We start from the raw sequence: 13,985 nt of genomic DNA, 5'->3' as shown, positions 1-13,985 counted from the left end.
ACAGATGGTAGTCACTGGGCGCAAGATGGGGGCTGTACGGAGAATGATCTAGAGTTTCCCATCGAAAAAAGATGTGATGAGATCTTTGGTCTGATTCGCCACATGCGAAATGGCGTTGTCATGCAGTAAAACGATGCCCTAGCTAAAATTCCATGGACTGTTGCTTTGATTCTGGTGTGACGTAGGCCACCGACGTTTCATCGCCCGTAACAATTTGGCTTAAGAAATCATCACCGTCGTTGTGGGACCGCTGAAGGAAATGCAATGCAGTGTGTAAACGTTTGGTTTTGTGCACATCCGTCAACATTTTCGGTACCCAACGTGCGCACAGTTTTCGGTAATTCAAGTGCTCGGTCACAATGCCATACAAAACACTACGAGAAACATGAGGAAAGTCATCACGCAAGGAGGAAATCGTAAAGCGTCTGTTTTCTCTCAGCTTGTTGTCCACTTCCTGCACCAAAGGCTGGCCGGAGTGGCCGAGCGGTTCTAGGCGCTACAGTCTGGAACCGCGTGACCGCTACGGTCGCAGGTTCGAATCCTGCCTCTGGCATGGATGTGTGTGATGTCCTTAGGTTAGTTAGGTTTAAATAGTTCTAAGTTCTAGGGGACTGATGACCTCAGAAGTTAAGTCCCTTAGTGCTCAGAGCCTGCACCAAACTTTCATTGGCGACCGAAGGACGCCCACTCCGTTGTCCATCATGCACATTTGTGCGGCCATCTATAAATGCTCTCTCACTTTCTAACTATTCCATCAGTCATAATGTTTTCTCCGTAAACTGCACATATCTCACGATGAATATCGATCGCTTTTAGGCCTCTAGCCCTAAGACATCTTACAACAGCCCATACTTCACAGTCGGCGGGACTCAGGATTATTAGAGGCATCATCAACACTCAGTACACAATGTAAACAAGGAAGAATGAGACTGTAATGGCGTCAGTGCGTAGATTAAGGTACATGCTTTCATGTAAAAATTAAATTATTGAGATATATTAGCACGTCTTTTTTTAAATTGCAAAACCGTACTTAAAAAAACACGTCTCGTATCATTACGAACTGTCACATACAGGTATTTTTATGAGGCGAGTGATTCCAGTTGTGGCTTATTGATGTTGTGATATAATTATAGCTACGTTTTTGTGTCGCGGAATGTGCTGTTTTATATTTATAATTTAAAAAATGGTTCAAATGGCTCTGAGCACTTTGGGACTTAACCTCTATGGTCATCAGTCCCCTAGAACTTAGAACTACTTAAACCTAACTAACCTAAGGACAGCACACAACACCCAGTCATCACGAGGCAGAAAAAATCCCAGACCCCGCCGGGAATCAAACCCGGGAACCCGGACGCGGGAAGCGAGAACGCTACCGCACGGCCACGAGCTGCGGACTATGATAATTTAAAGAGACTTGCCAGCCATTGGGCACAGTATTTTTTTCAAGGCATCTGTAGTTAAAGTATGATAAAAATCGGAGCTAACAGCTGTGAGTATTGAGTATAATCATCTACTGAGCCTCTTTCTCCATCAGTATCTTTGCCAGTGATGTTCCTTGAGTGTATTAACTTTTGTTATAGATGAGTAGTAACCTTTCGGTCGAAATGCTGCTTCATGAAAATGCAACTTCCCAATCCCTGTAATTGACGAGTGACGAATGAAAACAGAACTTGCCTTGCATATTCGGTCATGTTTATATCTTCGTGGTTTTATGCGCAAACTCGTGACCATTGTAGTTTTTCTGTCGCACTATGTACTTTTTTCGCTCAGCCCCAGGGTTCCTTATGTACCTGTTGCATTCTTGTTACACATTGGCGGAGAGAGCAATGAAAAACGATGTCCTTGGTCTGCCTGTGCCTCCTGTCGTTTTGTTAGATTCCCCTACCTATCGCCCCCTTTGTCGCCACCTTCAAGGTCTGCGCAGCAGTAATCGAAATCCCCACCGGAGAGGTTCGGAGCACATCGTCGCTACCCGTCGGCTGTTTTTCTCAGCTGCTGTCGCAGTGGCCGGGTAACCATAGCGACCGCCACGCTGTGGAGCTGGGCAATTACCGGCCTGACAGGTTGTCCTTTCAGACTGTTTGCAGGAAGATATGTCGTCGCCACGTAGCTTACGGTTTCTGCTGTCGTCTTTATACGTTCCAGACTCTACAAAACGCTGTGGAGTGCATGGGACATGGGGTACTTACCACTACACTAGGTATTAGCACTTTTCCCCCCTTCTACTCAACTTATGGAGGTCAGGATGATCAGTAATGTCACCGGTGAGTCGTATTCCATGGAGAGCACCCTCTGGGATGTGGAAAAAAGTCAGATGTACATTTTTTTTTAGTGCAACATCGTGAAATCAAATCACTGTATTGGAGCACGAATTCTAATCATCAACTAGCCTAGATGATAAGTCTTTGTGAAGATAGTCTTCGGTGCAACAGGAGGAGTTGCCTAACAGATAGCTCTCTAATTTAGCCGCGGAGATAAGGTGTGTAGTGCCAGTTTTATCTATATAGTGTGAGTTCAGATTATTTCAATTTATTTATCATTGAGGTGATACCTTCTGTTCGTGCGCTGCGGCAGAGCGATGGTTGCTTTTTATTGTAGCAGCATGCTAGAGAAAAAAAACACATATGAAAGTTAATACATTGTTGTGCTGAATATTTCAAACGATGTTGGAAAGGTAGAAAATTTTAGTGATTTGGGAGAAATCACGAAGTCCCACAGGGTTCAATTTTGAGTCCACTCCTGTTACAAATGTGAATGACCCTCACCGTATATTCAACGAGCACAATTGGCACATTCTGCAAATAATACTAGTTTTGTAATAAATCGCATTAGAGACAAAAACAATAGAAGACAATGTTGTTTTTCAAAGAATTACTGAGTAGTTCTCTGAAAATGGACTTTCATGATTTTGAAAAAAAGAAAAAAAAACTGTTCAGTTGTGCACAACAGTTGATGTAGCACATGAACAAGCCAAGAAATATGGTAGAATACTACAATTTTTTGGGTATACATATTGATGAAGACTTGAACCGGAAGAACCACGCGAGATTGCGTTTCAATTTCTTAAGTTCAACGACTTAAGCTCTTCATACAATTACTAGCCTTGGAAACAAACTAATCAACCTCCTCACATTTTGTGTATTTCCATACAATAGACTATTTTGGAATAATTTTCTGGGCAACTCGTCACTTAGGAAGTATTCATTGCACAAAAGCGAGCAGTAAGAAATCTTGATACAGGTACCTCTTCGAGGAGTTAGACATTTTAACTGCAACATCGCAACACATACATTCGTTAAAGAAATTCGTTATAAATAATCCACAGTTTGAGAAGAATACTTATGTCAACACCTACAACACCAGCGGAAAAAATGACCTTCGTTACCCAGTGAGTCAGAAAGATGAGTATGCAGCGACAAAAATTTTTGTTCATTTCTCCAATAACTTAAAATGTCCCACAGGTAATTTTTCGTGGAATTCTCCTCCTGTTCCATTGACGAACTTCTACTAAATAAAAAAATTAAAAAGCTGAAAATAATGTAAGTGTAGATGCCTGAGTAAGGCTAAAAGTGATGTGTTCATTAGGGTTAACACTAATCATGTACACGTAACCTATGAAGTGACACGTTCCACATCACTTCGAAAAAAAAAAGACTTGTTCAGGAGTTATGGAACATGCAAGTAACTAATCTGTAACAAATATATGCTCTGAGAGGGCAATGACTAAAAACGAACTTGTTCATCAGTATGCATTCTTCTTTGAAGGCGGAAATATTCCATGGCCAATAATTTCCAGTCACAAAAATTAATTTGAAATTAGATTCTGCTCAATGATATTTTGGACCCGTTAATCTTTCTCTGGTTTTTACAGTTTCCTAAAGTCACTGTGACTGAACAGAGAACACATTAGACGCTGTAAAAACCAGAACCCGCTTAAAAATCTATTCTTAGGATTCGAAATAACATCATTCATATTTAACCCTATAAGACTACACGAGGGGTCACTCTGCGTTTTTTGTTAAAGTGCGTGCGCTACCGTACATATACAGCCCACACTGCCACCAATATAAGTTCAGTGGTGAGTGAGACTTAGTACAGAATAGAATTTCGAAGTTTTGAGACATCGTGAAATTAATTTGAAAGAAATAGTTTTTGAAGGGACACTGTGACCTTGGGGTTCACATTGTCTAACTGTACTAGCGTGAAAATGTCACGTAGAAATGATAATTTACTAACAGAGGATGTTGTATGAGCAGCATTGTTAGAAGAATCAGTCGTGAGGGTGACTTTGCTGATCAAAGTCATTCTGAAGCTGATTCTCCTGCGACAGTTCTGAACATTGCCGACACTAATCAGTCTGCCGAATCTTCCGACAGCGATGAAGAAAATACAGTGTGCCACCACAGTAAGAATAGGCATCGTTGGAGCAAATGTCCCCAACAGAAGAGGCCGGGCAGTTGCCTATAACACTGAAGTCCATATTCTGAGAGAGTGAAAAAAAATGAATGATTTTATGAATGATTGAGAACACCTCAAACTATCCGTGTAATATGTTGTTTGTTGTTGTTGTCTTCAGTCCTGAGACTGGTTTGATGCAGCTCTCCATGCTACTCTGTCCTGTGCAAGCTTCTTCATCTCCCAGTACCTACTGCAACCTACATCCTTCTGAATCTGCTTAGTGTATTCATCTCTTGGTCTTCCTCTACGATTATTACCCTCCACGCTGCCCTCCAATACTAAATTGGTGATCCCTTGATGCCTCAGAACATGTCCTACCAACCGATCCCTTCTTCTGGTCAAGTTGTGCCACAAACTTCTCTTCTCCCCAATCCTATTCAATACCTCCTCATTAGTTATGTGATCTACCCACCTAATCTTCAACATTCTTCTGTAGCACCACATTTCGAAAGCTTCTATTCTCTTCTTGTCTAAACTATTTATCGTCCATGTTTCACTTCCATACATGGCTACACTCCATACTAATACTTTCAGAAACGACTTCCTGATACATAAATCTATACTCGATGTTAACAAGTTTCTCTTCTTCAGAAACGCTTTCCTTGCCATTGCCAATCTACATTTTATATTCTCTCTACTTCGACCATCATCAGTTATTTTACTTCGTAAATAGCAAAACTCCTTTACTAGTTTAAGTGTCTCATTTCCTAATCTAATTCCATCAGCATTAACCGATTTAATTTGACTACATTCCATTATCCCCGTTTTGATTTTGTTGATGTTCATCCTATATCCTCCTTTCAAGACACTGTCCATTCCGTTCAATTGCTCTTCCAAGTCCTTTGCTCTCTCTGACAGAATTACAATGTCATCGGCGAACCTCATAGTTTTTATTTTTTCTCCATGGATTTTAATACCTACTCCCAATTTTTCTTTTGTTTTCTTTACTGCTTGCTCAATATACAGATTGAGTAACATCGGGGAGAGGCTACAACCCTGTCTCACTCCTTTCCCAACCACTGCTTCCTTTTCATGCCCCTCGACTCTTATGACTGCCATCTGGTTTCTGTACAAATTGTAAATAGCCTTTCGCTCCCTGTATCTTACCCCTACCACCTTCAGAATTTGAAAGAGAGTATTCCAGTCAACATTGTCAAAAGCTTTCTCTAAGTCTACAAATGCTAGAAACGTAGGTTTGCCTTTCCTTAATCTTTCTTCTAAGATAAGTCGTAAGGTCAGTATTGCCTCACGTGTTCCAACATTTCTACCGAATCCAAACTGATCCTCCCCGAGGTCCGCATCTACCAGTTTTTCCATTCGTCTGTAAAGAATTCGCGTTAGTATTTTGCAGCTGTGACTTTTTAAACTGATAGTTCGGTAATTTTCACATCTGTCAGCACCTGCTTTCTTTGGGATTGGAATTATTATATTCTTCTCGAAGTCTGAGGGTATTTCACCTGTCTCATACATCTTGCGCACCGGATGGTAGAGTTTTGGCATGATTGGCTCTCCCAAGGCGGTCAGTAGTTATAATGGAATGTTGTCTACTCCCGGGGCCTTGTTTCGACTCACCTACGGCACGGCCATCTCTATCGTTGAGGCACGCAAGCTTCCCACCAACGGCAAGGTCCATGGTTCATGGGGGGAGGTAATATGTGCGTTTCATTAAATAAAGTCTTTAGATCGGATCACTTTAAAGTTTCGTCATTGAAGAGCTTCCATGGCAGTTTTTACTCAATCTCGAATTTTGGATGCATGATTAAGGATATTCGATGGAAAAAGTGTATGACAGAAGTGAAATAAAATGCGATTAGCTCATGATAGTCCAATTTCATTACAAAATGTTCTATTTTCATGCAATTTCTCCAACAAGTACTTGAGTCACTGTGACCCTGGTGTGCACTTCGTGAGCCAATTTCAGAGGTGTACAGAACTAGCATTAAAATAGGCACTTTAGCAAATGAAGGCTGAATTGTTAGATACAATTTGTGTGGACTACAGCACCATTGACGTTAAAAAGAAACTGAGATATCTGCTAACAGTCGTGTTCTCGTTGAGGCGCAGCTGAATCCATACACGTCAGTGAGCATCGGTGCGGCGGGCTGATCGACAGCTGCATATCTTCTCGCGTCATTCTTTAGTAAAGTTTGTACGCGAGGTTGTGGGAGTACAGCCAAGATCCTTTCATATACTTACATGTTACTTGCGTAGTTGAACTACCTTTACACAATCCTACAACCGACGCTTCGCGAACTGCAGGAACTGTTTGGGATATAGCTGGCTTTAAAATATGTAATAAATAAAGGCTTTGAAAGGAATATCCAGTTACCAAAAACTGTACAAATGCAGCAAATCTTGGCTTCACAGGAACTGCTTTTCTGAAATTTGTGTCTTTCTTTGAAACAAATAGCTCTGTCATATTTGTTAGAATTTAAAATCAGACGGCAGCATACTAGTGAATTTCAGAAAACCAGCGGCGTATTCCAAATTCAGCTCTCTAAGTATGTTATTCTCGCCTAGTTTTCTGTAGTGCCTTTTCGTCCACCGACGACTGAGTCTTTCTCTTCGCCTGCTTGTATTGCGGAGTACTATTAATGGAGTCCCCACTACAGCAAATTCATCGTCATCATCAAACATAACATAGCATAGCATAGAATATCAATAAATGTTGTTGTTGTTGTCTTCAGTCCAGAGACTGGTTTGATGCAAGCGTCTTCAGCTCCCAGTACCTACCGCAACCTACATCCTTCTGAATAGTGTATTCATCTCTTGGTCTCCCTCTCCGATTTTTAAGCTCCACGCTGCCCTCCAATACTAAATTTGTGATCCCTTGATGCCTTAGAACATGTCCTACCAACCGATCCCTTCTTCTGGTCAAGTTGTGCCACAAACTTCTCTTCTCCCCTATCCTATTCAATACTTCCTCATTAGTTATGTGTTCTACCCATCTAATCTTCAGCATTCCTCTGTGGCACCACATTTCGAAAGCTTCTATTCTCTTCCTGTCCAAACTATTGATCGTCTATGTTTCACTTCCATACATGGCTACACTCCATACAAATACTTTCAGAAATAACTTCCTGACACTTAAATCTATACTCAATGTTAACAAATTTCTCTTGTTCAGAAACGCTTTCCTTGCCATTGCCAGTCTACATTTTATATCCACTCTACTTCGACCATCATCAGTTATTTCGCTCCCCAAACAGCCAACCTCATTTACTGCTTTAAGTGTCTCATTTCCTAATCCAATTCCCTCAGCATCACCCGACTTAATTCGACTACTTTCCATTATCCTCGTTTTGATTTTGTTGATGTTCATCTTACATCCTCCTTTCAAGACACTATCCATTCCGTTCAACTGCTCTTCAAAGTCCTTTGTGTCTCCGACAGAATTACAATGTCATCGGCGAACCTCAATGTTTTTATTTCTTCTCCATGGATTTTAATACCTACTCCGAATTTTTCTTTTGCTTCCTTTACTGCTTGCTCAATATACAGATTGAATAACATCGGGGTGAGGCTAGATTGAATAACATCGGGGAGAGGCTGCAACCCTGTCTCACTCCTTTCCCAATATTTGAACGTCGGCTTGCCGCAGCAGGAGATTTGGACAGACAGATTTAGGTTCGTTGACAATGTAGACAATGTTGCAAACGCACGTTTTCCAGATCCACTGTAAATGCGGCTTTATGTTAATCGTAATTCCGGGCTCTGGGTCCCTAATGGAGCGATACCACAGAAGAAAGCTTGTTGACCACATCAGCAGTATTTGCGGCTTCCTGTTCTCCCTTACAGGTAAATATTTGAACTTAGCACTATGTTGTCGCTACTCGCTCCACGTCACTTGAACAGAAAATATGATAAGCGCGATTGCCCTCGACCAACAAATGAATCATCCCCTCCGTTGGCTTTGAATTGGGATTCATATCTTCTGGATGCTATGTAAAATCTTAAACCGACGACATCATTTTGGAGCCTAGATCTAGCTTTCCTGTTGGTATAGTTAATTGTATGTCTTCATTGTATTACAAAACTCGGGGCTCAATCTGGGAATTCTCCTAAGAGATACACGCTGTGTATTGCTAAATTTCCATTGCAGATTTATTGGGCATGTAAGAGGATAAACAGAAACGACGTTCGAAAACTAATATACCGCTTCCGTGCTGCCGGAGTATGTTAAAAAAAAAACTATTCCGGATATTAGTGTAATTGTGGCTGCGACAGTCACCACATCTGAATTACAGTGGTGTCCAAAATTAAGCAACAAACCGCTATTTACCCGTGCTGTGTACAATTCACGATATAGTGATACAAACTGTCAACAGGTGTCCGTACGATCGTGTCCTGCACGGAAGATGGCAATGCGGTCAACGGAAAACCACGCCAACGATGACACCAGGGCACGTATCGAACGGAGTAGTGTTTACCGTGTAGTCCCACGTCCACGATCGCTGGTACACAGTCACAGTTGGTGCAATATGGCACAGAGGAAACACGATCGAGGGCCATAGGGAGAATGGCAGCAGGACAGTCGCAAAATTCATGTGGCCCCATGGCTTAACGTGAATTGTTCTGTTGTTTCTCGGATGTGGCGATAGTTTATAGAGATCGAAACTGTATGTCGAAGACCAGAGCAGGGCCGACCACGTTAGACATCTGTAACCGTGACCGTTATTTGGTTGTAAGGGCGCGACCGTACCGCCTTAGTGCTGCACAGCAACTGGCATCTGACCTCGCAGCATCTACTGGACGTATTTTTTCGATGCAAACGGTGTACAGAAAGCTTCGGCAGAGTGGCCTTTGCTGTCGGAGACGTGTTGTATGTGTACCTCTGACACATCTTCACAGAAGGGAACGTGTAGAGTGGAGTCGTAAACATATCACCTGGACAGTCGCACAGTGGTCGAGTGAATGTTCTTTTCAGAGATAAGTCCCGATTTGGTCTGGAGAAAGATTCTCGACGGGAAGGGAATGGTGGAACACGATTTCGAGACCCGAACATTATGAAAGACGCCGATATCGTGGATAATCGCTAATGGTATGGGCAGGGATTATGTTGACCAATCCAACACCTCTTCATCAAATTGTATGGGTGAACCGGGAAGGTTTAATTGCTGTCAGGTACCGTGACGAGGTCTTGCGAGGCGCTGTGCGTCCAGATTTGATGTTGCTCGACCTCATAGAGGACGAGTGGTTGACGTCTTCATGGAAATGGAAGATACTCGGTCTCCCGATTGAACCCCATAGAATTGTCAGGGATGCACTAGGGTGACGGGTTGCATCACGCCAACATTTGCATCCACTCTGCAGTATTTAAAAGCTACTTTGCAGGAAGAGAGGATGTAATTGCCTCAACATGACATTGATGACGTTACTCACACCATGCGCCGTCATTGTCAGACATCTATAGCTACCAGAGGTGGTAAGACCCCATAGTGAGCATGTTAAGCAGTTGTCGGGATGTGTGTGCAACCTGTTAAAGTTGGAAAAAGCGAAGAACATTTTTCGTCTACTGTTCTGCATGTTGCAGTTTATGTTCTGGATTCTTTACATTTTCCACTTTGCTATCACCAGTTTATACTGTTTTGTGGCAAAATAAATACAACTTTGCAGAATTTCGGTTCGTTGATTTAATTTTGGGTACCAGTGTACTACATTTCTAACCCGGGTTACGGTTCTGGTTGCCGGTTCTTTCTCAGCTACGGGAGCTGTGATAGAGGTATGAATCAAAATACCTTTAGTCACATTTTTTCGTGTGTTATTAATTTATACGATGCATTTTGGACTCTGAGGTCGATCGTCAGATACAAACAGTAGTACAAAATTACATTTGTTCCTGGGTGAGGTGGAACGCATGTTTCTTTCCTGAGAAAGTTAGATGTTAGGTTTTGTATTTCGTGAATCAGCTGCGAAAATATGTGAGAAACTGTGGAAAAAAAGTGGAAAACTTACCAAGCAAAGTAGGAAGGAAATTTTCAACATTTTAAAGTCAGCTTACGTTGGTTTATTTATTCTGTTATCGCACATCACGTTACTCAAGGCGCACATTAGTTTGCACATTTTAGAAACATTTCATTCAACTGGCTCGGAAAATGAGTTATTACACAGCATATGCTAGAAACCAAACATTATCAACAGGATAGGAATGATAATTTTATAATACTGTAATGTAATCAACGGAATAGGAAAAATTCAATGCAGCCAATAGTAAGACCCTAAATCTATAAGAACAGCTGCAAATATACCTCCATAAAATCAAAAATAAACTCAGATTTCACTAGCCATAGTTATTTACTAATTTTAAAGACCTTAACATTTATTCCTTGAATATGTCGACTTCGTAATACATTTATAGGATTACTTGATAATCTTCATCTGTGATCATACGTTAAACTATATATGATAAGTGTTTTTAAAGTGCATCAACAAATGTTCCCCTTGAGTGACGTGATGTGCGATGACAGAAAGAATAAACAAAGGTTTGGTGACATTAAAAGGTTAAAAATGTTCTTCCTTGTTTGTACGGTTAAGTTTTTAACTTTTTTTTATTCCACCGTTTCTCACATTTTTACGCACACTATTCACGAAATACAAAACGTAAAATCTAACAGCAATATACAGGAATATGCATTTCACCTAACTCTATACCAAATGTAAATTACGTATTACACGATTTGCACCCAAGGTTCCGAAATGCACCGTATAACTTAATAAAACACGAAAAAGTTGTGACTGAAGGCATTTTCATTTAAACTCTTTGTTTTGAATATAGTCACGTTCACAGCTGCAAAATATGGATAAAATGAAAATATTTCATTTATGTTTACTGAGTTGTGGGAGGTTCAGCAAATAAAGAGCAGATCTAAGCGTCGTCCCACCGTTTCCATCATTCCCTGTGTTATCTCTCTCCGTATATTGTGTGTATCCCTAACATTTATTGTTATTTGATAAATATCCCCGCTTATTTTGTCCAGCAGGTATTCTATCCTGGCGATACCTCCATGACTAAACAGCACCATTCCGGGCGCAGTACCTCGTGTAATATGAAACAAATCTAGCCTGTCACGATTTGTCACTGCCAGTCTCATCATTCTTTTGCTTGAAGAGTGAGCTGTATCCTTCATTTGCCGATTTCTTTTCCGACAGGTGTGTGCATGTGTTTGAGCCAGTAGGTCGGCGTCCAGAGGCATCTCGGACGGGGCAGTGAACGCACGCAGGTGTCCTTGCGAAGGTCGGCCCGGCCGCCGCGCCGTTTTGAAGCGTGGGCGACAGACCGGAGGACGAAGTGGAGAGACGGTCTCGTCTGGTAGCTCGCGATCCGACCACCGCGCCGCGCCGGTGAGACGTAGTGCCTCTTGCTCGTGCGCCTGGCAACGCCGCGCAGCCCGGCCTGGCATTGAAATGATAACGGTCAGCACAGGCAGAGCCCCGCGTCCCGCCCCTCCCCCTACCAGTGCCGTGGGTACCCCCACTCTGTAGCTACCGCGCTCTCTCTCTCTCTCTCTCTCTCCACCACCTCGTCTCTCCTGACTCCAGTCTCGTATGAGCAGCCCGCGGCGAAAGTTGACTACGGTGTTTCGCGGGTGTGCGCGGTGCTCTCCTTGTTCGTTATGGACTGAGCAGTGTTCCGTGTTTCGTCAGTAAAAGACGCGCACGGCCGAATAACGGAGGCAAAGTGTGCGTGTTTATGTGGAGAGATCTGCGTGTCTACTGGTAGGATCTGACAGTGTTCCTCCAAAGTTGTTGCGGAGAGAAGAACAGTGATCCAGCGTTTTGACTGACAGGTGGTCGATTTGATAGATTTCGTTGTATCCGCCAAGTGACTGCCGCTCTCAGTCTGTCTGTACGAGGCATTATTACTGATGTCAAGAGTTAGTTGCGTGGTACAAACAGTATCCGGATCTTGTGTCGGCATTTAGTAATGCGAAGCTCCCGCTTATGGACATATTGACATTCCGGTTGGATTGGTTTCAGTGATGCTGGGGCAGTCGAATGATGATGCGCGCTCCGGGAATTGCGAGTTGTCATTCGAAGAGATAAGGTCGCGTAGACGAGTTGGAATACTTCGCGCATCCAAGGTGTCATTCTGTCCCCACTATGTTCATGACATTTTTTAATGTGCTGACGTGACTGTGTGGTCATACATAAAAAGTAGTAACATTCTTGTGTTTTAATACAACTCGATTTAAGTTCTCCCTGTGCTCAGACACCACGGAGGAGTTGTGCGCGTGTTCGGTTTTGTTACTGTGTGAGCCCGTGAGCGTCGGGGTTTCCTTGTTCCTTGTGTGTTTGGGCTGTGCTATTATGATGAAGCTGAAATCGCTGTTTCGCGGCAGACACGCGGCGTCTTCGGCCGGGGGCGGCGCGGGCGGCGGCGCCGGGCCCAAGGGCGGCGCAGCGGCCGAGCCCTCGGGGCCCAGCATGGTGGACGTCGAGGGTGGCTCTCTGGCCCTGCAGCAGCAGCAGCAACAACAGCAACAGCTACAACAACAGCAGCAGCAGCTGGCCGCGCAGTACCAACAGGTGGTCAGCGAGAAGGCGCGCTTGGAGGCGCGCCTCGCGGTTCTGCTCGACGCCGAGCACGAGGTCCATTCTCTCAGGGAGAGGCTCCAGGTACGCCGATAACAGTGTCTTGCAGGGCACAATACTACTAACAGTTGTCTAGCATTGCGTGCGGGTCAAAAGCGCGCTTAAGCCACGATAAGAGGAAAGTGCGCTCAGCGCATGCGCAACAGGTGTAGCGTAGACCTTGAGGGAAACATGAGCCGTCTCATTGTTGACGGATTCAGAACGCCAATGTTGGTAACTGGCTGAAGCGTCGGTGCGAGCTAAGGTTGCCAACTTCTACAATAGCCCAATTACGAACACCAATCGTAACTTTACTTTTGTACCCCGATGGTTATAGTTTTATTTAGGGAAGGGTTTGTGCTGTGTACTAAACAGAAAGTTTGCCATAGTCGGTGTACAGTAGTTAGTGAATTAGGCACTCAACGTGTAAATAGTGCAGAGCTCTTACTAAACATTTCAAAATTTAGATATTAAACACAAACATATGAGGGAATTCAATAATTATACAGACAAATTGATGTAAGCAAAACTCTTTGTACAAAATTAGTATTTTACTAGTTCACTACATAATCCCTACGAATATTAGTACGCTTGTCCAAATGATGAACTAGTTTTTTGTCTTAAATACGTGATGCAAAGAAGTCGTAACTTTTCATGGAGTTACTTTCTTACAAATTCTTTCACCCCGTCGTCGTTGCTCAACTTATTTTCTACGTAGTGCCTACTTCAGTAGACCAAACAACTGAAAATCCGAAGGAGCCAAGTCTGGATTGCTGGGAGGATGAGTTGGTTGTCTCCCAACCCATTTTTCAGTGGTATCTTGAGCCAATCGGGATGTGGGCCAGCCATGTCGTGTCTCCGCCTTTTCTTTGAGATCCGCGATGTTTTCACTGCTGACTACTTGATCGGAATGTCTTGAGTAGTACGTACTGTATTGTACACTGATCCTCAAAAAA

At 43.0% G+C, this 13,985-nt stretch overlaps 1 protein-coding gene across 13 annotated transcripts in view; it reads left to right on the top strand.

The window, feature by feature from the left end:
* LOC126285452 (cytospin-A) overlaps positions 1-13,985 on the top strand; it is a 1,067,624-nt gene that overhangs the window by 963,337 nt on the left and 90,302 nt on the right. For all 13 annotated transcript variants that reach the window (XM_049984846.1, XM_049984845.1, XM_049984844.1 and 10 more), the window contains one exon: positions 12,798-13,074. In XM_049984846.1, the coding sequence (XP_049840803.1) occupies positions 12,798-13,074 (277 nt within the window). The remainder of the gene's footprint in view (positions 1-12,797; positions 13,075-13,985) is intronic.

The sequence above is a fragment of the Schistocerca gregaria genome, chromosome 8 (genome assembly GCF_023897955.1).
Source record: "Schistocerca gregaria isolate iqSchGreg1 chromosome 8, iqSchGreg1.2, whole genome shotgun sequence".
Taxonomy (NCBI): Eukaryota; Metazoa; Arthropoda; class Insecta; order Orthoptera; family Acrididae; genus Schistocerca; species Schistocerca gregaria.
This window is presented reverse-complemented; position numbering and strand designations above follow the sequence as displayed.